General features: G+C 38.3%; 1 protein-coding gene across 11 annotated transcripts in view; it reads left to right on the top strand.

Moving 5' to 3' along the window:
* The window catches only part of ULK4 (unc-51 like kinase 4), a 248,934-nt gene that overhangs the window by 153,181 nt on the left and 71,980 nt on the right, over positions 1-23,773 (top strand). For 7 of the 11 annotated variants that reach the window (XM_074575248.1, XM_074575250.1, XM_074575252.1 and 4 more), the window contains one exon: positions 21,742-21,908. In XM_074575248.1, coding sequence (XP_074431349.1) covers positions 21,742-21,908 — 167 coding nt within the window. Of the gene's footprint in view, positions 1-21,741; positions 21,909-23,773 lie in introns of those variants that run through there. The other 4 variants (XR_012585552.1, XR_012585549.1, XR_012585551.1 and 1 more) reach the window with 3 other exon arrangements.

Below are 23,773 nucleotides of genomic sequence, written 5' to 3'. Positions count from 1 at the left end.
GCCCAGGTGGCCAAGAAGGCCAATAGCATCCTGGCCTGTATCAGGAATAGTGTGGCTGGCAGGACTAGGGAAGTGATTGTCCCTTTGTACTCAGCACTGGTGAGGCTGCACCTCAAATATTGTGTTCGGTTTTGGGCCCCTCACTACAAGAAAGACATTGAGATTCTGGAGCATGTCCAAAGAAGAGCAACAAAGCTGGTTGAAGGGTCTAGAGCAAAAGTCTTATGAGAAGTGGCTGACGGAACTGGGGTTGTTTAGCCTGGAGAGGAGAAAAGGAAGCTCAGGGGAGACCTTATCACTCTCTACAACTACCTGAAAGGAGGTTGTAGGGAGTTGGGAGTCGGTCTCTTCTCCCAGGTAACAGGTGATAAGACGAGAGGAAACAGCCTCAAGTTGTGCCAGGGGAGGTTTAGGATGGATATTAGGAAAAATTTCTTCACCAGAAGGGTTGTCAAGCATTGGAACAGGCTGGTTGAGTCACCATCCCTGGAGGTATTTCAAAGACCTGTAGATGTGGTGCTGGGGGGCATGGTTTAGTGGTGGTTCTGGCAGTGTTAGGTTAATGGTTGGACTAGATGATATTAAAGTTCTTTTCTGACCTAAACAACTCTAAGATTCTATAACAAGTTATTCCATACAAGCTAAATGGCTTCTTATCCTTTTCATTACCAACAGTAACTGTATAGTGTTCGCTACAGGAAAATACCTTAAACTTCCTCTGCCACTGTCTTTGATATTCAGCTTGTCATTTTGGAATGATTTTTGTGTGATGGAGAAGAACATGATCTAGTAAAATGGAAACTAAGCACTCTTCTGCAGAGAAGCATCCTTGAGCCCAAATAGAAAAGTTGAACATATGGCAGCAGTGTGCCCTTGCAACAATAAAGGTAAAAGAGGGCTGTGGTAAGAAATAACTGGAAGGTTGAGGAAAGTGATTATTCTCCTCCATTCGGCACTCATGAGATTTCATCTAGAATACAGTGTTCAGTTTTGAGCTCCAAACTATAAGAAAGACATTGACAGACAGGAGCAATTCCAGAGGAGGGCAATCAAGGTGTTTAGGAGGGTGAACCACATGGTGTGTGTATTTCCAGCCTTTGCCTGTACTATTGCATGAAGTTATTCCTTCCCAAGGGCAGAACTTTGTATTTGCCTTTGTTAAACTTTAAGAGGTTTCTGGTGGGCCGTTTTTTGAGCTTTTCAGCTTCTTGAGCTCTTTCTGAATGTTACCTCAGGCCTTCATTGCATCAACCGCTTGCCTCATTTCAATGTCATCTGCAAACTTGCTGAAGGTGCATCTTATTCCACCCTATTAACACTCTATGTCCATGCTGTTAATGAAGGCATTCAACATCCATGAGCTATTATGCTGTCTTAAATAAAAAAAGGCTGAAGACAAAGTATTATGGATCATCAATTTCCTTAATTTCACCATTACAGTGTGATAATTAATTCATGTATATATGGAGCTTTAGAAATTAAAACCCCTAAATACTTGCTAGATATTATAAGAAACTAAGGTAGGGTATCAGTCCTGTCAAGTTTTTTATGTTTCCAAGAGTCCAGACATTTGTAATTAAGATTTCTTTCCAATTATGTGCATGTCTGTCTTCAGCTGCCAAGAAGCAGTATTTTTGCAGACAGATCATTCAGAGACCCTCGTCACTGTTTCCTTTTGTGCCTGTTAGTCTTCAGAACTCTCTCCTGCTCAAAGCAGTTGTATTAGGTGATAGAGATTTTTTTTTTTAATGGGTTGCAGTTTACATGTTGAACTTTACCCTTTCTCAAGGAAATCTTGCATGATGGCACTTGCTTCATTACTACTTCTGTGATTTCATATTAATAGCAGTGTTACGGTTGTGCATTTCAGCAACTTGTGTTCAGGGTGGATTGCCTAACATTAATTTGTCTCTCCCCTGAACTGTGTGCTTTTGTGTGACAATACATCAGATATGTAATGATATCCACTTATAATGTTTAAAGGTGAAATGGAGAATAACATATGCAACTAAAGTTGCAGAGGGAATTTAAAATGGCCTGTACTTGTGTTATCAGCTGTTAAACACTTGTTCTGTTAACATTAATGACAATTTTCATTTAATAATCAAAAGGGAATAATATGATTCAGTTTAATTACTGGGACTGGAGTGCACTAAGGAGACTGGGGTTAATATAGGGTCTCTTATGAATATTTAAGGTGAGATACTAAAAAGCCAAGACAATAGTGGTCACTTTTAGCATGGTCTTCTAAGATTCTGAGATTTACTCGCTTTCCTTCTGTTTTGGCTTCTGTCTGTCACTCTCTTTCCTCCCTTTCCCCATCTTTTGAAATCGTTGGGCAATTTTAAGTTAACTTGAGAGAGTATAGAGGTCCAAATATATAAAGTATGTATTCATTCAATAATAATCAATATCTGAGGAACAGAGAGAGACCCAATTAGTGCCATAGTTTAGGGAAAGGTAACAGCATGGGATTATCAATTAAATGTTCCTGGCTAATGTACAGCAAACAGAGTAGTGCAATACATGACACGCACAAAACATATATATGTACTTAGAAGTTTACAGAAAGAAAGGAATTTTAATACCTAAAATTTCCCAAATCCAAAATTTTAAAAAACATTGTTTGCAACCTATTATGTTGGACCATCCCTATGGAAATGAGGTTGTAAAAAACCAAAAGATGTCATTTCACCCTCAGGTAGGAACTAAAGAATGTAAATGTGAGAGGAGCATCATTCTTGAACAGTTTTCCTTCTTTTATGATAGAAGTTATGATGCGATCAAAGTGGAGCTATCTGGTCTGAGTTTATATCCTGGATTATAATAGTTCTTACTGATGGAGGTGAAACTTTCTCATCTGTGAATTCTATTTCCATTAGCATTTATTAAATTACAAAGCATATAATTTATTCTCTTATGTAATATCCAGAGGTCTACCAATAGGCCTGTAAAGATATATTGATTTGTATATCTCCCTGGTCTTTTCTGTATTCCCTTCCCGTTCGCTTTTTAGGACTCAACCCAGGAGACAGTGATGTTGGTCAATGCCTGAGGAGGGTACCTGTGTAATGATCCCACGGGATCAGTCAGCGCACAGGAACAACTCCTGCTATAGCACTTGCTTATAGTTGGGTGATGTAGGATGAAACAGTGCCAAGGTTTTGGAAGCAGGGAAAGGGAGTCACCACTGACAAGGATAGTGACTTATTACCATGGAGGTAGGCAGGGTTATAGGATGTAAATCTGTAGGAAATGGGGTATTGTTAGTTCTACTGGTCGTGAAACAACCAGCTATATATTACTTTCATATTGAAAGAGTTAACATTTGTTGACTATAAAATGAACTCCAGGTTCTAGATGCTAGTATCATCAGCTCTTAAGCAAGTGTTTTACGAGTACAGTAGATGATCATCTCTATAGTCATTAGGACAATCTACTAAAAAGACACATTGTCTGTATTAGAGGTGTGTGTGACAAGCATTGACATAATGACAAATTTAGGCATAAGATGAACCCCAAAGCGAGATTTGGTGAGTGGTGTTAGTGTGCAAGAATGCTTAATTACATGGAAAGTGTTGACTAGTAAATGGCCAAGTGTATCACAGTACTTAACGTAGTAAAAAGGTACCCTAGTACAACTCATAGATATAGAAAAATCTTTATTTTGCCTTCCATTCAGTCTTTTTGTCACCTTTGTTTCTTTTCTTGTGTTTCTGGGTTTGTTTGTTTGGCAGGTAGTTTGCACAAATTAAAAATAGAAAATGTTAAATCATCTTAATTGTCTGTAGTTAGTAGTGCTTTCAACCTTTGAGTCCTGTTTGTCCCTGGGTCTATTCAAAGGTAAGGAAATTCTTCATTCTAACAGTTGCATCATGTGCGTTCCACTTATAAGAAAAGTCTGGACATAGTATATTAGAGTGTAGAGAAATGTGTTTCAAATGCTTTTAGCTGTTTCATCAGGATCCTCATTCTGATAAACTGAATAAAGCAGGTTGTTAGAAAATAAATCTCATAGGCTGCAATGGATAACTTCTGATAGTCTGTCTGCAGTTTTTATTCCTGTTAATACCTAAAATTTATTACATTTATATAAGCAACTATTTTCAGAATGTATAAAAAGTAATTCCAAGTAATTCTGTCTTTAGGAAAGGTTTCCACCGTAATTCAAAGCTGATCTAGTGAATTGTTTGCAGCCCAGTATTACCTACTTTGTTTATATTTGTAGCTTTTTTGAAATCTCATTATACTCCATAAATGGTTTATAAATTTTTTTTTATTATGATCTTAGAAGGAGATAAGATATATATATATATATAATGTTCAATCCAGTCATGTTGAATTGAATGACCTTTTCCAGACTCTACTGCTGTGATCCTGTGTTTGACTACTGTCCTGAAGTAGCCACCACTAGCAGTGTAAGCAGAGATGTTTGGCTGGATGTTTAAAAACAGCTTCCATTACATGATACAGCAAATCCTAAGCTTTATTCCTTATGGGTTAATGCTGTTGAATCTCTGGAACTAAAGTGAAAGTGAAATGATGGGGTTTAACACTTAGAACAATAAAACTAGTCTTCAAGTTCTTCCTTAAAAAGGAAACACCTATTAGTAGTACATGGTACTTCAAACAGTTTGTGTAAAAACTAAATTTCCTAAGGAAGGACCTTTAGTGGAACTGTAGAATGTCAGCACCAGCAGTTGTTATATCCAATATCATATTAAGAAAGCATGGTAGGTTCTTAAAGCAGGGACAATTATAAAAAAAGAAAGAGATCTGGAATAAACTTTGTAGTCAGATCATCATAACACATTTGCACTTCATGAAAGAAAGATCAGCCTTCATGGCTGAGGTATCCTTATTCATCTTGTGGTCCACTGCTTTGACTTTTAGTCAAGTGTCAAGAGATTAATTAGATTTCAAATGTCTTTGTATGTCATATTGTTAAAGTCTGTTAAATATTGCGTATCCAAAAAGTGGCACTCAGGAGACCAACATCCAACTTTAACCTTTTTCTTAAAAAAAAAAAAAAGGCTTATCAGTCTTTTACATACACAGGTCTTTAATATAATGATAGGTGAATGACAATGAATTATGAGCTCTCTAGGTAGACCCCATAGGTTTCTAACTTACCTAAATCTTTGGAGAATATTCTTCTACCTTTCACTTCCTCACAGATAATTGCATTTCAGCTTCAGTCTCCAAAAGACATTTGATTATGCTGCCCATAGCACACTTTTTAAGAACAGCTTTTAGCTTCCTAGCCAGCTCGCTCTCACCTGCTAAATTGTCAGTGTTCATGAAATTAGACAGTAGATCACACTAAGTTGGCGACTCAGATCTTCCTCCCTGCCGCACCTGCCTATGCAGTAGTCTGAACTACTGTACAGCGCTGAGGCGGCGTTGGTGTGACATTGCATGGGTCTTTGATTTTAGGAATACAAGTGAGTAGTTGGAGTAGCTAGCTTCAAAGTTTCAGGACTTTCTTTTAGGATGGAAGAACCTAAGACAGCTATCAAGAAGAGGACCATGGATTAGTCATGCAGAAGTCTACTTGCAAGGGAAAGGCAGTAGTTATCCTATAAAATACATTACTTAAACTAATATGCCCTCAAAAAACCCAACAAAACAAACAAAAAGGTCAGACTTAGCCTGTGAAGAAATCAGACACACATTCAGGCTGGTTCTGAAGCCATTTGCTCATTCCTTAGTAGCTCCTATTTATTCCTGGGAGGCAGGAGTTTTCTGCGAGGCTTTTACAGGATACAATATAGGAATATTTGTTCAGTGACTGAAGGTAGAAAATGTGTTTTTTCATGGCTGTACCTTATACCTGCTTATTGTATGTCACTCTAAGCAAATATAAAGCTTAGTTCACGTGCAACATAGTGTGATTCTGGATGGAAAGATTAGCAGGGAGAATAAGTTAGGGAAATCAATATAAGTAGGAACCTAAAAACAACTTTTCTGTATTTAATAAATGTTAAGAAACAAAATGTTCTCTGTTAAATAAATGTAAAGTAAGAAATTATTTTAAAATACAGAAAATTAGTGCAGACAGACTTGTATCACCCTGTCTGAGGAGCTGCAGATGCTGCTTCTGTATCATTTGGATGTGACAGGGAAAGTCTCTCGGTTAGGAGGTGTACATCTTACAGCCTTTGCCATGCAGGATGTAAGCCTTTCACAGCTCCCTGCCGGTACTGTAGCAGTTAGTTCAGCTCCTGAGCTCAGAGAAGTCTCTATGAACATCTAAAGATAGTAGTTGTGTGTCACTATGTTCATTTGAGTTACAGCTTATATGAGAAGTCAGTGGTGGTTGAGCCTGAAGAAGTCTCTTCTATGATGTTATGAAGTTCAGAATGTTTTTTAACAGTATTAAGACATGTTTTTCTGACCCGAAATGCCAGTCACTCAGGTGGAAGTGTATAACATCACATGGGTAAACTTAGAAGTCTGGTATCATAAAAGATAAGTGGTAATCATGTCAAAATAGCATTGTAGCAGTGAAGTCTTTGAGGAAAAAATAACCTGTGTCGTCCTGTGATATTCAACAATACAGCCATCTGAAAAGGATGAAAATAGAAACGGTAATTGCTGTGAGAAACAGTTATGCCATTCAAGTAGAACCAAGCCTGTTGTTGTTGAGAGCTGTACCCATAAGGCGCAAAATGTCACAGCATGCTTGCTAAGACTTCAAAGGATAAAATAAGTTAATAAAGGCTCAACAGGTTGTTACATCTTGTCTCGCTAGTGCTGTACTGCAAAAGAGGACTGGCCTTTTCTGTGGCTGGAGTAGGCTTCCTGATGCTATCCCTGTGGCCAGTCAAGCAGAGCATCTTGCAGCATAGCTGCCTGATTAAACTGCCTAAGATATCTCATTTTAACACCTATTTGATGGAAGAGAAAGGAGTAATAACAAGAAATGTTAAAAATCTTTTCATTCCATGATATTTTAGTCTGAGAGGTCCTATGCAGAAATCTGATTATATAACTGGTTGGCTTAGTTTAATGGTGCGATGTTAGTTCAATATAGCAATTTCAAAACTTAGACTGTCTTTGTTTATAATATGCCAACCATAAAAGACATTTTTTATGCCTATCCAATCTCTAGACAAAACTAAGATGGTTTTGGCTGAGCAATTACACCAACTGATGTTTGGAAGCAGAAAACTCATTTGAAAAATAAAATTTTTATGTTAAAATGGAAGACATTGATTTTGTATCTAAGGATGTGGGTATCTGAAGGTTTCCTGATGACAAACTCAGGACTGGGAAAAAAGGAATAAATATGCAAAGCCTCACGCTCCTTTTCACCTGCTTATCCATAAAAATCACAGAATCACAGAATGGTTTGGGTTGAAAGGGACCTTAAAGATCATCTAGTTCCACCATCCCTGCCATGGGCAGGGACACCTCCCACTAGACCAGGCTGCTCAAAGGCCCATCCAGCCTGGTCTTGAACACTGCCAGGGATGGGGCATCCACAACTTCCCTGGGCAACCTGTTCCAGTGCCTCACTAGCCTTACAGTATTTTTTCCTGATATCCAATCTAAATCTCCCCTCTTTCAATTTGAGATCGTTACCCCATGCACTATCATTACATTCCCTGATAAAGAGCCCCTCCCCATCCTTCCTGTAGGCCCCCTTCAGGTACTGGAAGGCTGCTATAAGGTCTCCCTGGAGCCTTCTCTTCTCCAGGCTGAACAACCCCAACTCTCTCAGCTTGTCCTCATAGCATAGGTGCTCCAGCCCTCTGATCGTCTTTGTGGTTTTTCCTCCCCTCTGGTGATTGTTGTCTTTGCATTCATTCTAGGTGCTTCTTTTCCTATGATGTAATTTAAGCGTTATCGTTAGACATTACGCTAGTATTCTCCTGAAGTGCAGCCCAAATCATATAGTAGGACTAGTGGATTTGTTCAGTTTGAGAGAAAAGGAATAACTAGGTAAAGTGTAGCTATCATATTAGCTACAAGTTAACTATTGATGACACAAACTATTTAAGTTGTTACAGATAATAGATTAAAATCTAATTATGATAATGTTCCTGTGTAGCTTGTCAGATTTAATTAGTAAGCTAAACAATGATATTAAGGTATGAAATTAAAAATCTAACCATATATTTGGAAAGAGACCCAGTTTGAAAACAGATACTATGCCATAGGTTGTAGAGCTTTTATAAATTCTCTACTGTAGCTGTTAGAACAGTCTCAGTATGAAAGCGATGCATCACTGCCAATTTGAGGGAAGTGTGAAGTTGCAAAGGTATGAAGTACTATACACAAAATTAAACGACATCAATCATTACTCTGTCATAGGAGTAACGGTCTTCTTCAGATGTACTTATTTGATTCTACTGAAAGGAGTTCATTTTGTCAATTGCTAAAAAAAGCACCAGTTTTGGCAGGACCAGATCTGCGTAATGGAGAGATAAATGAAATCAGAGGGGTTTTGCTGGTTTAAAGAATGGTTTGGGGTTTTTGTTTTGTTTTAGATGTTTTCAATAGTTGTCATAGCGCCCTGGCACACAGATATTTTCCTCTTCTATGTTATTTTCAGGAAAATTGTGGACTGAACAAATGTGTTCATCTCACAAAATAATCTGTTTAAACTATTTATGGACAATTAAACTTTAAAATAATTTTCTCTTTAAAGCAGAAAGGATATTATATCATAATGAAGAAACTGAAGTTACTTACATTTTTAAAGCCTTTTGAAAGTCCCAATTGTACACAAATACAAAGTAGTAGTCTATATTACTTGAGTATTTACATTTTCTAGCGATGTATCTGCACATAGTCAGTTTTTGCAAGTCAGCTGTTGGGGGAACCTGATTGATGTGCAGTTGAAACCTCCACCCGAGGGACAGTGGTTATTTAAGCGGCTCACCTGATGATACCATTTGATTTTTTTTAAAAAAGGTACATTTTATAAGTGTGGTACAAACTCGTATATCTGCCCTTTCAAAAAATATATTATTTTGTCTCATTTTAGCTTAAGCTTTTTTCTAATTGGACCACCCACCTTTGGAAAAGATAAGGAAAAAAAGGGTGGAAATTTCTTGTTCACCTGCATCCATTTAGTTTCAACTTGTCTTATCTTTCCTGAGGGTCATTCTTTCTTTGCTTATCATATTGCAGGTTGCTGACTCAAAAATCTCTCACCCCTATTCCTGGGAGACTTGGCAAAAATCTAGTAGTTTTTAATGGATTTATTCACACTTTTAAAAGATCGTATTTCCTAGCTAACATGCCCAGATTATGACATACAGCTTTTTAGCCAACGATACAGCCATGAAATATGACTTATTTCCCTGGATGACAACAAAACTACTCCTACCATGTGTTATATAAAGATTGAAAAAACAGTAAAATTATCCATGATGGCTCAACAGTCTTTCCAATACATGCTGAATAAACTAGCTGTGTCCTTTTCAAACAAAGATGGATATTGTATGTTTTGATCCCACCACCCCACCTAGAATGACATGAAGTGGGGGTGTTTGCCATTATTTATCTTACAAGAAAAACTGCACTTGAACTGTTACTTACTATGCATTTTCTTCATAAATTACATTGAATGTTGTTGAGTTCAGAGAACACGTAGTTCAAACGGCAACACAAGAAAATTAATTTAGCAGCAGTATTTTGTCTATACTGTAAGGAAAAGTCATAAGCAAGGTAAGGAAAATGCAGATACAATACCCAAAGAAACAGATTATCAAGGTGGGCTTAGGAGGAAGAACAGAAGATATGGAAAGAACAGCATTGCTGACAAGATTCTGCCTGCCCAGGCTATGGATCACGCAGTCACTCAGCCTGAGCCGGTGCATTACTGGGTCAGCCTGAATAGAGATACTCAGTCTGGACTGATTGCGAGAACACCTATCTTCGTGAAAGACGTGCATAAGGTCATGCTTGTAACCAGTGACAGCAACACATTCAGAAGGCAGTAAATGACCACTCTTCACAATAACTTCCTAATTCAGTTCCATCAAGCTGGCCAGTGTTGGTGATGCCCAGTCTCCCAGGCTGAGTTGTAGCCCACTATCCCAGTTCAGTGCAGTATTCCTATTCTAGGAGGTCAAGTTGTGCAAAATGTTTGACCTCTACTTGCCATGAAATTGCTTCTTTTGTAAACTTAATTGTAAGCATCTCGCATTTCTGGTGTCTACTTCTTGCAGCTTCTCTTCAATTCTTGCATAATTTGTTGACAGTCTGGTTTTGCAGATCTTAATTCCTCTGGTCTTCCCGTCAGAGCTGCTTTTACTTGGTGTAGATCCAGACACTCTAGATCCAGACTTCACTTTTTGTAGCCTACTTCTGAAGTCCCTCTCCCTTGAAGCACAATCTTCATTAAGCCTAGTCAGTTCTCTCTTTCTAAAAACGTTAATGAACAAAAGCAAAGGACAAGCCTAGTTCAAAGAGAGCAGAACAAAAATTTTGAGCAGATCTCAGCTATTTACAGGTAGCAACTGCACGTTGGTTCTACCTGGAAAAGTGTGTGCTTCTGTACTGAAGCTCATTGGGCATCCTTAAAGCTGTTTGACGTACTAGCTTTTTCTCTGAACCAGAAAAAGTGTTTCTTCACATAAATAGAGGGAAGCTTTATCTGATATGTCCTGATGCCACCATTCTGTAGCATATCTATTGCAATCCTGAATCCTAGATGGAAGCAGTGACCTGCATTGAGTCTATTGCAGGGCATATTATTTTAGAAAACGCTGGGGGTATTGCTTCATTGTTTCAAGCTACTGTTAAATTTTATCATCCTTGATGTTTGTCTCTTCACTTGAGATAACATGGAGGAGGAACAAAGGAACAGGAGCCTTTTGTTGCAAGTTCCCCCTTTCTCCCTACCCCCGTTGTGTATCTTATCAAACAAAAAGATTGAACTTAATTTCTTTGCCTGAATTTGTTTTTTAGAATCAGTGGTCTGGGCATAAGCAGGCTGAAGGAGAAATGTAGGTGCATAATGGCAGTGCCCAAGGCACATAAGAAGTAATACATGAAGCACACCCTGGGACAGGATGGTGGAGGGCTCCTTGTGTTGGTAAAGTTACTGGGACTCCGTAGTACATTAATGCCTAATAAACACGTATGCCCAGCAGAGCAGACACAGTAGAGAAAAAGGAAAAGGTACTGTAGCAGTTTAACCCTGGCTGGCAACTAAGCACAACACGGCTGCTCACTCCCGCCTGCCCCGGTGGGATGAGGGGAGAATCTGAAGGGTAAAAGTGAGAAAGAAACTTGTGGGTTAAGATAAAAGCAGTTTAATAATTTAAAAGAGATAATAATAAGAATTTTAAAAAAATTGTAAGGAAAAGAGGAAAAAAAACCCAAACAAACAAAGAGAGAGGAAAATAAAACCCAAGAAAGAAAGGTGCAAATGAAAATAATTGCTTGCTGACCAATGCCCAGCCAGTCTGGGAGCAGCAGCCCCCGCTGCTAACCTCCCTTCCAGTTTTATTGCTGAACATGGTGTCATATGGTATGGAATATCCCTTTGTCCAGTTGGGGTTAGCTGTCCCAACTGTGTTCCCTCACAAATTTTTGTGCACCTCCAACCTACTTGCTGGTGGAGCAGTGTGAATAGAAAAGGCCTTGATGCAGTGTAAGCCCTGCTCAGGAATAATTAAAACATCAATGTGCTACCTACGCTATTTTCAGCACAAAAACATAGCCCATACAAGCTACTATGAAGACATTTAACTCTATTCCAGCTGAAACTAGTATGGGTACTAAAACAGGGCTTGCATACCAAGTCGTTTTGCTGTTCTTTTGCACGTCTTCACAAGGTACCCACTTAAAAAAATCCTGACTCTCTAAATCCTTCTTTTCTGTTCTGTGGTGGCCATCTCTCTCTCTGTAGTTGTATCAATGTTCTTACTTTCTGTTTCATCTCTCAAGAAATGAGTTGCCCTTGAGCAAAGCAAAATCCAGATTCTCGGTTAAAGCATCAGATCTGCAGCGGGGTCCAGTTCAGCTTGTTGTTGGGGAGGGTGGTATAGTTCACTGTTTTTGTTTCAAAACTGATAGATTTGGGCCAAGATAACATAGTGTAGACCAAACCATTCCATGTGATCTCCTTGCAATGCTTACACAGAAGTTTCCCCAAGAGTCTGAGCCGGTCTGTTACCATATACACAGGCTGCACTACTCCCGGCATCGCATATCTGCAGAGAAAATGTACAGGCTGTTGTCAACCCGGTGTCAATAGACCCATGCTCCTATTGTTTGGGTCCTGCTAAGATAGGGGAGACAAGGTATGGAGCACAGTATTAAAACACACAAAGGCTTTTACAGTTCTTTCATAGCCAGGACTGGCCCTTGGTTAAACAAGCTGAGCTGTAGCACCACCTGTCTTAGCTCAGTGCAGTCATTCGAGTTGGGGTCAAGTAGCTGTGGTGGCAGAAAATGAAGGCTCTGTTGGTCTAGGTTGTACTAATAATGAGTATTAGGTTAAGACATTTCTGGTACAGCCTGAGGTGACAGTATGATCACAGTGCGATGGGTTCTAGCTCAAAGATCCCAGTATTAAGGTTGAAACTCATGAATAGGGCAAAGTAGAACAAGCACCTATGCAAACAAAACAAGACGTATGCCTAAGCCACTCTAATAAGAAGGATAGTAACATCTGAGGTGAAAAGTCTGTGGTTAGATTTTAGAGATTTAATCAGATGTGGCGTTGTTGGTATGGTCAGATGATAGCAAATTAGAAAGAGAGTCTGCTGGTCAAAGTGATCCTAACGCTTACTCAGAAAACAGTTGACCTAGCAGAGTAGGTTTAAGGCTACAGAATTTAATCTGGTCATAGCTGCAAAACCACATTTACCATCATGTAACTTCCTGACCTCTGTTAAAAGCCCTTTGATTATGTAAGTGTAAATACACCGAGACCACCTTGGACAGTTGCAATTACTAGTTGTCAGCTTTCATTTCTGTTGTAAACTTAATTGATGAATAATGCAGGCTGCTACAGGAAACTGTGGCATAGTTTCAGTTTTGTTGTAATAAACAGCAGCAAATTCCGCTTAGTAGATATTCTAGCCTTTGCTTTTGTGCTTTGGTCTAGTTGTAACAATTGTAAAAGACTGTCACTTGAAAATCCAAGTATTTGTACTCTGTAAGTTTTCATCCTATGGAAGATTGATGTAAATAGACCAAGAGGAGTATGAATAAATATTTAATATCTTTTCTTATAGAGCATGGCTTTTCAATAGGGAAATGTATAGAGTTTTTACCCTTATTCTTTGCTGTGAATATATGTGGGAACAGTAGTCAACTGTGTTTTATTTCTGCAATTTAAAACTGTTTGAAAACTTCAGAGAATTTTCAGAAGCCAAGGTTCATTGGTCCTTATCACTCTTGGTCCAGGGACTCTTGAAGGCCTAGCTAGAGCAATTAGTGCTGGTAACGTCGTTCAAAGCTGTTGAACACTGTCAATTTGTGACAACAGTTTAGGGCTGTTTCTGCATTCTGAGGCTGTTCATATCTGGTCTGTACAGGTTTTGTCAAAAAGGCAGCTCTCAGAGTTGGAATGTGGTCTCTCAAGGATTTTGGTAGAAGGGAAAGTTGAGGCCAAAGCAGTAGCACAGTAAGATATTTGAAGTAGATAAACAGGGTTTAATTGCATGTGACAGGAAGTCTATTATTAAAATGGCAATCTCTTTAAAAGACTTTCTAGGTCTAAATGAAGCCTAGGCTATAAATTCCCCCTGTATTTTATCACATGGTAATTGTTGCAAGCTTGATCTTTCTGAGCAGTCAGAAGTCTTTATTGAATCTTTACTGACTCTGAATCTTGCTGAATGCAAAGAATTCCTAAGCTAACAAAAATAACATATTTTAATCTCATGAAGAACTTTTAATCTAGTTTTTGCCATTGATTTGAGGACTTCATGCAGCCTTTACTTTTCTAAAAATCATACGCTATATATTAATACACAGCATGCAAGCAGAAGTTTTTCCATGTACCTCTGAAGAAACAACAGCTAGTATCTCAGGCAAGTTTTAGAGGAGGTTTTAAAGATTGTTGCCTCTCAGAGAATAAGGTGTCCTGTTAGATATTCTTATTCCTCGTGCAGATCAGTAAAAGCTGCTGTTTGGAAAATCTCCTAAGTATCATCTAACTTCTGTCTGACAAAACCAAGAGGTTTTATTTTAGTTTACACCTTGTGAAGAATGAAATAGGGTGTATCAGGATCTAACTTGAAGTATAGCATGCAGTAGAATTACTATGTTTTGTAAAATGGACTACCATCTCTAATGTATCTCTGACGCATGGGGAAAAACATCTAGCTGAGAAGCTACTATAACGTTTACTGAACAGCAATATTAGTCAATCTAGGCAATGTGGTTTTATCTTTTCTCTTTTAGCTTGCCAGTACTGCACAATCGACATATTTAAAGATTGTATCAATAAAAAATGCTTAAATCCATATGAACAGGATGCAAGTTAGCTGTTTAATATATGCGCAGCTGGGGACAGAAATATTTGAAATGTATACTGCATGAAGTCACTGTTACCTCCATCCCGCCCCAGGTCTTCGAGCTAGAAAGGTCATTTAAGCACGTAAATCTCCTTCAAGCAAAATCAGACGGGTTAATGCAGGCTGCCCATTTGAACAGTTTAAAGCAGCCTTGCACGGCTTGTCAGGGGAGACTAGGGAGTACTCGCATCCTCTCTCACGTACGCACACTCACACACAATTGTCGGGGTAATAACCTCCAACAATTGATCGCTAGCAAACAGCTGGGAAGAACTAGTGTTTGCCATCAACAAAGCTGTTTACAAAATGAATGTCTGTCAGGCAGCATTGTACTGTACCGTATTGTCAGTTACCTCTTGGGATGATAGCACTCGATTTTACATGCCACAGGGGCCTTATGCTCCCCCACTAACAAAAAAGCAGCCTATTTGTGATGTACATAACATATACATCAGTAGCAGAACTGGCAGCAAATGTTATGACTCTGCTGGGTACTAAATTTCATCTCTGGACAGCAGAAGTTTAATTTGAATAAATAATTTAAAAAGACATGTTTCTTTTGTGTCCAGTACTACAAGCCACCTGATATGAGCCCTTAAAGTTTGTGTGTACAACTTCAGTGGATCCTACTTTTCTGTTATGTTTTTCACTTATCTTTTTGTAGTAAGTGTCCAGTTATTCTCAGATACTTAATGAACATAAGCAGATAGCATTTCCACAGACTGAGGTGCCAACAGCACAGTATCCAAAGAAATCAAATCTGACTGCTGAAATGAGACACTATTAATGTCTTATCAACACTGTGAATAGATCCCCTGAACACCATTACAGTCCATAGCTATGTGGTATTCACTCATATAAATTTTGGATTATTTTTTTCTGATAGAACAAGGAAGTATTTGGATGTTCTTATAATTAGTTTTGGAAGAAAGTTACCTTCTGATCTTCCGTTCTGTCCTTGTTGAACAAGTTTGTGTTCATGTTCAGTAAGCTGTACTTTTAGGAATGAGGACCATCTCAGTAAATCTTGTCTAGAACAAAATCCCCTGCCTTAAAAACTTTGATGCTATATACCCACGTGTGCTGTGAACTTAGTTTCAAACACCTTGGATGTCTTTTCTGACTTGATTATAGTATGGTTGAGTTAATCTGACACAAAAACTTGAACTCAGTTTAAATTGTGTCACATAAACCTTAACAAGATTCTAAGATGGGAAACTCAATTTTTTTTTTCTTATTTTTTCTTTTTTTTTTTCTTTTGTCTTTTCATTTTCAAAAGCAACAGCAAATCAGGAGCTCCCAAGGGACCAGTGATTATACTTTCATAAATACTTCTTTTCTGTGTATGTCATTCTAACCACATCTTTTCATACAGAACAACCACAGTCTTGCATAGTTGGTATAATTTGTTATATTTTACTATTTTTGTGTTGACCAGTCAAGCATATTCAACAGTATGTGATTTTATTATTCCTTAATTGTTCAAGTTGCATTTTTACTATCTTTTATTACACACAGATAATTTTTTTTTTTTTTTAATGAGAGAATCAACTTGGTTTTCTATCTTTTACTTGGCTGTTCTAAACACCCGTTGGTCTTAACGACCTACAAGTTTGTTCCATAGATTAAATTTGAGAAGAAAGTAAATTTCTGTGTTGGCAAGATTCTTTTTGGCTCAGAGTTTGACGTGGTTCCCTGGGGAGTCATCCGTTCTGCCCTCTTTCTTCACAAGTGAAGGACGCCACCTATAAACTGCTTTCTAAGAATAACTGCTGAGCGTTGCCACTCCTAAATTGTGAAGTAGAGCTTTCTTGTGCTTTGACTGAGTCAAAGCAGAAAAATTTTGCCACTGAGAATGTCAGGTGTGTATTCCTCTCAGGCATCCACATTCAAGATAACATAGTACTTCCTAGTCTACTTTCAACCTAGATGTAGTAGAGGTAGTAACTGGCTTTTCTTTCTTGATTGTCATAATCCTTACCACATCCATTTTAACGCGTACGAGGGCAGGACTGCCTGCTCGGGCACCACTGGTGAGTGCCTTATCTGCCATGCGTGCAGGAAAAGCTGAGCCACAGACTCGTCCCACAAAGGGAAGCTCTGGAGAGCCTTCACCACTGCAGTGTAACGAACTCAAATGAGATTTTTGTTCCTCAAACTTAGTGATTCTTTATTCAGTCACAAAATGTCCAGTCATTGTCTCGGTACTAGGAATAAACTATAATATATGTGCAAAATTTTCTTCTTTAGATGCTATTAATTTTGAAGATCAGAATAGAAAATAACTTTAAAGGCATCAGTCATGCAATTTATATGTTCAACGGCCCTATCGTTTTCTTTCCACTTCATCTGACATTCATAACTCATCAAATCTTGAAACCAATGGTGACCTAATTTTCTATCCTACTTTATTCTTCCCTCAGTAATATTATAGTACTAACACAAATAGTTCTTAAAACAGTAACAAATAATAAACAAAAATAACAATAAAAGAAATAAGCCTCTTCTAAAAATGCCGTTATCCTAAAGGTACCATTTGCTTTATGTTGCCCATTTGCAGTTGTTCAAAAGAGTAAACCTTGAGCATCAGGGCTGTGATGCAAAGAATGCAAATTAAATCCCAGGTTTATGTAGGTAAATAAGGTTTTGTGAGGCTTTTTTGCGACGTGATGGATTATCTTAAGTGCTGGGATACTGAGGAGCTAATTCCTGTGCAAAAGAATCTCAGACTACAGTCCTGTGTTTCTTCTTAGCAGTATTTTTGAGTTTTATCATTAACATTAAAAAGATTATGTAATATGTTTTCAAGTTAGTTTGCTGGTATCATTTCTAGTTCCCAATAGGGTACTATTTTGAGTCTTATTAAAAAAAAAAAATAATCAAAAAATCCAAGCAGGTCCACTATGTAAGTAAAAGAAGGAAGAGTCTAGTGAATATATATTTGGTAATATCCCTGGGGAGTCAGTTGTGTAGGTGTGATACAAATGGGAAAAACAGCTCTCCAGAGAGCAACGTGTAGAAAGGAACAAAGAGAAACCTTTTTTCCGGGCTGAGGGTTTTGCTTCTGGCTGCTTGGCTGCGCGGTGGCATTGTTTGGAGGGAGCGCACCTGCTCTAACATTTTCTTCAGCTGGAAGCAGGCAGGTTTGTTGAACGCTCTAATTGCTGGTAGGCATGAAAGGATTGCCTAGAAGATTGCTTCCTAGGCTGTCCTTTGATGTTTCATATGATTTGGAAGTGAAGATTTCTTTTCCTTTATCCATCTTGCTAATAGGTGAGAATAAAATATCTCCTCTTAGCTTTCATTCCAGAAGGTATCATGGCACATTCTGTCCGATTAGCTGTATCATGGGCCAAAAGACTCCTTTTATCTTTTGAAAAGATTTGTAAAACACAAGCATAGCCATCACAGTCCACATTCATAAAGCACTATCAGCAATGTGTTCAGTTCATTGCAGGGGTCTCTGGGCAGGAGGAACACTCTGCTGCGAACACTAGGTTTGTCAAATGATATAAAACTGTGGCTAGCGATTTTGGATGCAATCCTTTTAATATCTATTATGAATCTTGGACTGGAATTAGAACAGGTTCTTTGTTTAATTCCAGTTACGTTAATTTATAAACATGATAATTCTAATACAAAATCCAAGTTTTGCCTTATCTTTCTGCAAAATTTGAATAGCAGAGAGCTGCACTGAGGCTTGATGTTTTGAAGATCCTACTTTTACAAATAAATATAAGGCATGACTAATGCACTATGAAGTATTGTAGTAAATCTAAACTGTAACTACCTATAAATGGTATGATGTCGTATTAATTGTTTGCTGAAATTTGCAAATTAATATAGTAATAAAAAAAATCTGTAAGTTGATAAGTTTTTTTTCCTTAACTCTTTTCATAAGAAATGCCCAGCTGAAAGAAATTATGATGAATTACGTTAACCCATGTAAACCGACACTAACACTTTTCTCTCGACTAAGTGGACTGTTACCAACATACTTGGAAGTAACAGAATACTTAAAAATATGTAGCTGTTCTCAGTAGGACAATCTTCCTCAATTTAATTGGGTTTAGCTCTCCTCTGTGATACAGAATTCAGATTCAGATCTACCACTTCCAAAGTTCGGGAGTGAATGGGGTGTACCTTTTGAATCAAAGCCTATTTTACTTTCTAATGAACAGTTGAGGATTACTGCACAAGAAACTTATGTCTGTTAAGTATGTCTCAGGAATATATTGTCTAAAGTTTTTAAAGATAAATATTGTTTTAGGCATTATTGGAAATGAAGAAGCGTATGGTTCTTGAATGACTTGTAAAATCTGGCAGAAAATCCTTCTGAAACTTTGACATCCATATGCAGTTTTTATATTATGATTTACTGAATTATGAATACAGTTTCCTTTTTTTCAGAATTGCATCCTCTTTTTTCAGACTATCTGTTGTGGGATTCAATTTTTGGAATGCTGAGACACCTCAGCCTTGAACTTTATAGCTACCTTTTGAGTAAAATGGTTACAGTAACAATGGCCAAGGCTGTTAAATTTCTATTGAATTTTGTCATGGTCACTGTAAATTATACCAGCTTCCCAACTTTTTCTTCTGAGGGCAAACAATGTGTATTTTGTCTTGTGGTGTAACCAAGGAGTATATTTACATGTCTACAATTGTGGCCTCCAGTTTTCATTTTGTTGTGACATAGCGAAGTATTTTAAAGAGCATGTCTGGAACTTTATTTACTTGGCGAGAGGTCAGTCTGTTTTATTTTTTTATCTGTGGAAGCAAGTGTTTATCAGGTTTCTGTATGAATCATGCAGTGTGTTAGGGAACATGTTGCACCAGTGTTTTATTTTAGATGTCTTTATAATAAAGTTTTGATGTGTTAAATTTTCCAAAGGTATTTTAAGTCCAAGGAAAGCTTCCCCCCTAACCCCCAAATTTCCAAATTTAACTTGCATATCTTTGTAAATATAACTTTGAGTGGGCATGTATCTATACATACGAAACTCACTAATTCTGATGGTTTTGTTAACTAAGTAAATGTAAATATTGTGGTGTATTTCAGGTGTTTGGAGGCAGGGTTGCTAATATGCATACCCTTAGGATGTAAATACTTAAAGAGAATAAAATCTAGGTGATTAAACTATTCATGTCTCGATGGGTGGGGAGAAGGTTGAGCATCTGGTTCACCTCCCCATTCGCTGAACAGCAGGAGTGAGGCAGTTGTGAGAGTCAGGCTGGTTCTCTTGTTGAAGAGAACAAGCGGTTCTCTTCAAAGGTGAAAGGGAAAGGAATGTATATCAGTCGTGGATCCTCTTGTTTCTTTCGCTAGTAGTCATTCCCTGCTTAGAGCTATAAATACAGAGGGGACTACAGACTAAAAAAATTCATGATGGTGACCCATACAATGCCTTCATTTGTAAGTGGCCTTCTCAGTGTTAACCTCCAAGTCACTGTCTTAAGGGTTATATGTAAGCCATCTAGAAATAATAGGGGTGACTCATTCACTTTGATGTGGCTGTGGGTTTTGTGGTCATATACAGGGAAAAACAGAGTGTACTTGGACATATCCCTACAGGCAATTTTGCAGACCTCTCTTTGATAGGGACCAACTCTTACTGGACTGCTTTCTTAGGTTTATTCTAATTTAGCCTGGTGAAAAAAGGCATAGAATAACCACAAGTTTTGTATTGGATAGACATGCAATTATGTCTGGTTTTTTTCTTCTTGGTGGGTGTTGGTGACATCACTTAAATGTCGCTGCATGCTATCTCATTTTTGTATGAAATGTTCAGAACTGCAGCAGAAACTGTACTTTAAAAAAGAAGGAGGAAATTAAACGTATGAGATTAGACTGATATAATTTTGAGAATTTGGAAACAGGAAATTCAAAGCTTAGCCTGAGCTGTAGTCCATCAGTCAAACTGTTGTGGAAGAATAATGCTAGTAATCACAGAAAACACAAAGAGATGGGAGATCTAACAAGAGTACAAGTCTTGATAATTCTGACCCATAACTGTATTCTAAATGAATGTTTTTGTATTTAATTTCCTGAGGAAAGTATTAAGGATGTTGAATAGGGGAGGAAAATATTTCATGGAAGTTTAGTTAATTGATGGGGCAGCTTTCAAAGCAAAAATAGTCCAACACCCCACAGATTTGACTGCTCTCAAAAACTAAATGGTGTAATTACATATGGTATTCTACAGTGTCTCGCTTTAATCTTGTACTGCTGTTTATAAAAATATATGGAATTACTTTTTAAAGGAGAACTTGTAAAAGGAGTCTTTTTACTTCAGAAAAATCAGCGAAATACTTAAGTCATTTTTTACAGTCATGGGAGCTAGAAGCTAATATACTATGATGTTACTAGATATGTACACCCAAGTCACAGTATGACTAATTGCCAGTTTAAAACAAGATAGTTTACAAACATAATAATGTTCTTGGTGAGGAGCAAAGTATCTTTCAATCCTTATGGAATTCTGAAAGAAAAAGGTTAAGATCGAATATAATGAACTTGGTCACTGTGTATTTGAAAGTAAGAAAGATTCTGAATTGAATCAGTGTTGTCTTGAAATGGAGTATATTTTTTCTGATACGTGAATTGATTTGTGGGTTAAGCAAGCTACAAGAGATGATGTTATTAAATTCCAAAAAAGCTGAAAAAAAGCTTCAAGAGAAGATGGTATTTTCAGGAAACTTTTGCTACCATCAGTCAATAGCATCTTAATAGCATTTATGGTATAGCATTCAGTATTTAATTCATAATGCTCTTCTGAATATATTTTATGTTAAGCATAACACTGTTCAATTCTACAATTAAAGCATATGGGGAAGGTTGTGATTGGAACTCCAGTTAAGAACGAAAACTTTAAGCTCCAACCTTGATGTGTCATTTTGTAACAAGCTGGAGAAATTGCTTAATTCTTGTGACCACATCTGTTGTGAAGACTTGTGTACCAGCATGCTACAGAAAAGTTTAGGATTCAAAGTATGTCTTTATTTAATGAATGTTACATAATTTTCCATGGAGTTAGCAAATCTGATTGTATCAGTTTATCTCTCTCTATGAGCTGCTCCAAACAGAAGAGGTAATTATGAAAATGGAGAAAAAGAGGAAATTTAATAAATATTCGTAATGTATGTGAAATTTGTTTTTATGCTAATCTAGTATTTTTAACTGGGCTACCTTCCACATTGTTCTTTTCCTGATAGTCTATTGCTTCTTTTTGTTTCACTTTCTATGTAGGACTGGCTCATCACATCTGTAATCTCCTAATAGAAACTGTGGCTCTGTACTTGGAGGCAGATGATAAAAGCAGCACCAAGACAGCAAATGCACTGCTTCTGTCCTTGTTTGACATTTTGCACTGCATGCTGATGTATACAGCAAACATTGTGCGCCAGACTCTACAGGTATGGAATTTATTTCCTGGAGTCATCACCATCTTAAAAAATATTTTAGATAACTTCCTGTTATCCTAATAATGAAATGCCCACTATTCTGATTTTGTTGACTTTGTAGTTTGGTGGAAAGAGAAGAGCATGCATTTTCAACTGCATAACTGTTTCACGTACTTACTTGGCTAGACTATCCATACTAGCCTCACTATAGGCTGGAAACACAGATTCTAGCTGACTCTTTTGTTTCTGTACTCCATAAATAGCTTAATTCAATATTTGTTCAATGAGAGTTCAAAGCATTTTTGTTCTATTCATTTTAAAAGAAAAAGATTACCCCATAAGAAACTGAATCTTTTTTATTATAAATCACACATGATTACTGAGCTTGAAAAGCATGTGTAACCACTGCATGTGTGCTGAAAAAAGTAGAATCATAGAATATGTTGGGTTGGAAGGGACCTTTAAAGGTCATCTACTCCAACCGCCCTGCAGTAAGCAGGGATATCTTTAATTAGATCAGGTTGCTCAGAGCCTCATCAAGCCTGGTCTTGAATGTCTCCAGGGATGGGGCCTCCACCACTTTCTGGACAACCTGTTCCAGTGTCTCACCACCCTCATTGTAAAGAACTTCTTCCTAATGCCTAATCTAACCCTACCCTGCTCTAGTTTAAAACCATTGCCCCTCGTCCTATCGCTACATGCCCTTGCAAACAGCCCCTCCCCAGCTTTCTTATAGGCCCCCTTCAGGAACTGGAAGGCCGCTATAAGGTCTCCCTGGAGCCTTCTCTTCTCCAGGCTGAATAACCCCAGCTCTCTCAGCCTGTCTTCGTAGGAGAGGTGCTCCAGCCCTCGGATCATCTTCGTGGCCCTCCTCTGGACCTGCTCCAACAGGTCCATGTCCTTCTTGTACCGAGGGTCCCAGAGCTGGACACAGTACTCCAGGTGGGGTCTCACAAGAGCAGAGTAGAGGGGGAGAATCACCTCTCTTGACCTGCTGGCTGCTGTTCTTTTGATGCAGCCCAGGATGCTATTGGCCTTCTGGGCTGCAAGCGCACATTGTTGGCTCATGTCCAGCTTTTCATCCACCAGTACCCCCAAGTCCTTTTCTGCAGGGCTACTCTCTATCACCTCATCCCCCAGCCTGTATTGATAATGAGGAGACACAAGTGTAGGATCTTGCACTTGGTCTTGTTGAACTTCTTAAGGTTTGCTTGGGCCCACCTCTCTAGCTTGTCCAGGTCCCTCTGGATGACATCCTGTCCCTCTGGCACATCGACCACACCGCTCAGCTTAGTGTCATCTGCAAACTTGCTGAGGGTGCACTTGATCCCACTGTCTATGTCGTTGATGAAGATGTTGAACAGCACCGGTCCCAGTACGGATCCCTGAGGGACACCACTTCTCACCCCTCTCCATTTGGACATCGAGCCATTGACTACCACCCTCTGGATGCGACCATCCAGCCAGTTCCTTATCCTTAAGTATTTCCTCTCTTATGCTAATCAATATGTTTTCGAAGTTTCTGTTTGAATCACTGCAAATCATGGCCTTGGTAGGACTTCCTCCTCCAGTGAAGACTTCCTCCTCCTTAAAAATAGAGCACAAAAAAATACTATGCAAAGAAATTGCACATAACACTCTTAAAAATAAAACAAGAAAAAGCATTAGTCTTCCTTTAGACATGATGTTAAGCTAGCAATATTTGCTTTGTTTTTAAATGATTGCCGAATTTCACAGAATCATAGAATGATTTGGGTTGGAAGGGACCTTAAAGAGCATCTAGTTCCACCCTCCCTGCCATAGGCAGGGACACCTCCCACTAGACCAGGCTGCTCAAAGCCCTATCCAGCCTGGCCTTGAACACTTCCAGGGATGGG

Source organism: Larus michahellis, chromosome 2 (genome assembly GCF_964199755.1).
Source record: "Larus michahellis chromosome 2, bLarMic1.1, whole genome shotgun sequence".
In the NCBI taxonomy this organism is placed as follows: domain Eukaryota; kingdom Metazoa; phylum Chordata; class Aves; order Charadriiformes; family Laridae; genus Larus; species Larus michahellis.
The sequence above is the reverse complement of the archived record's forward strand: the minus strand, read 5'-3'. Positions and strand labels throughout refer to the sequence as shown.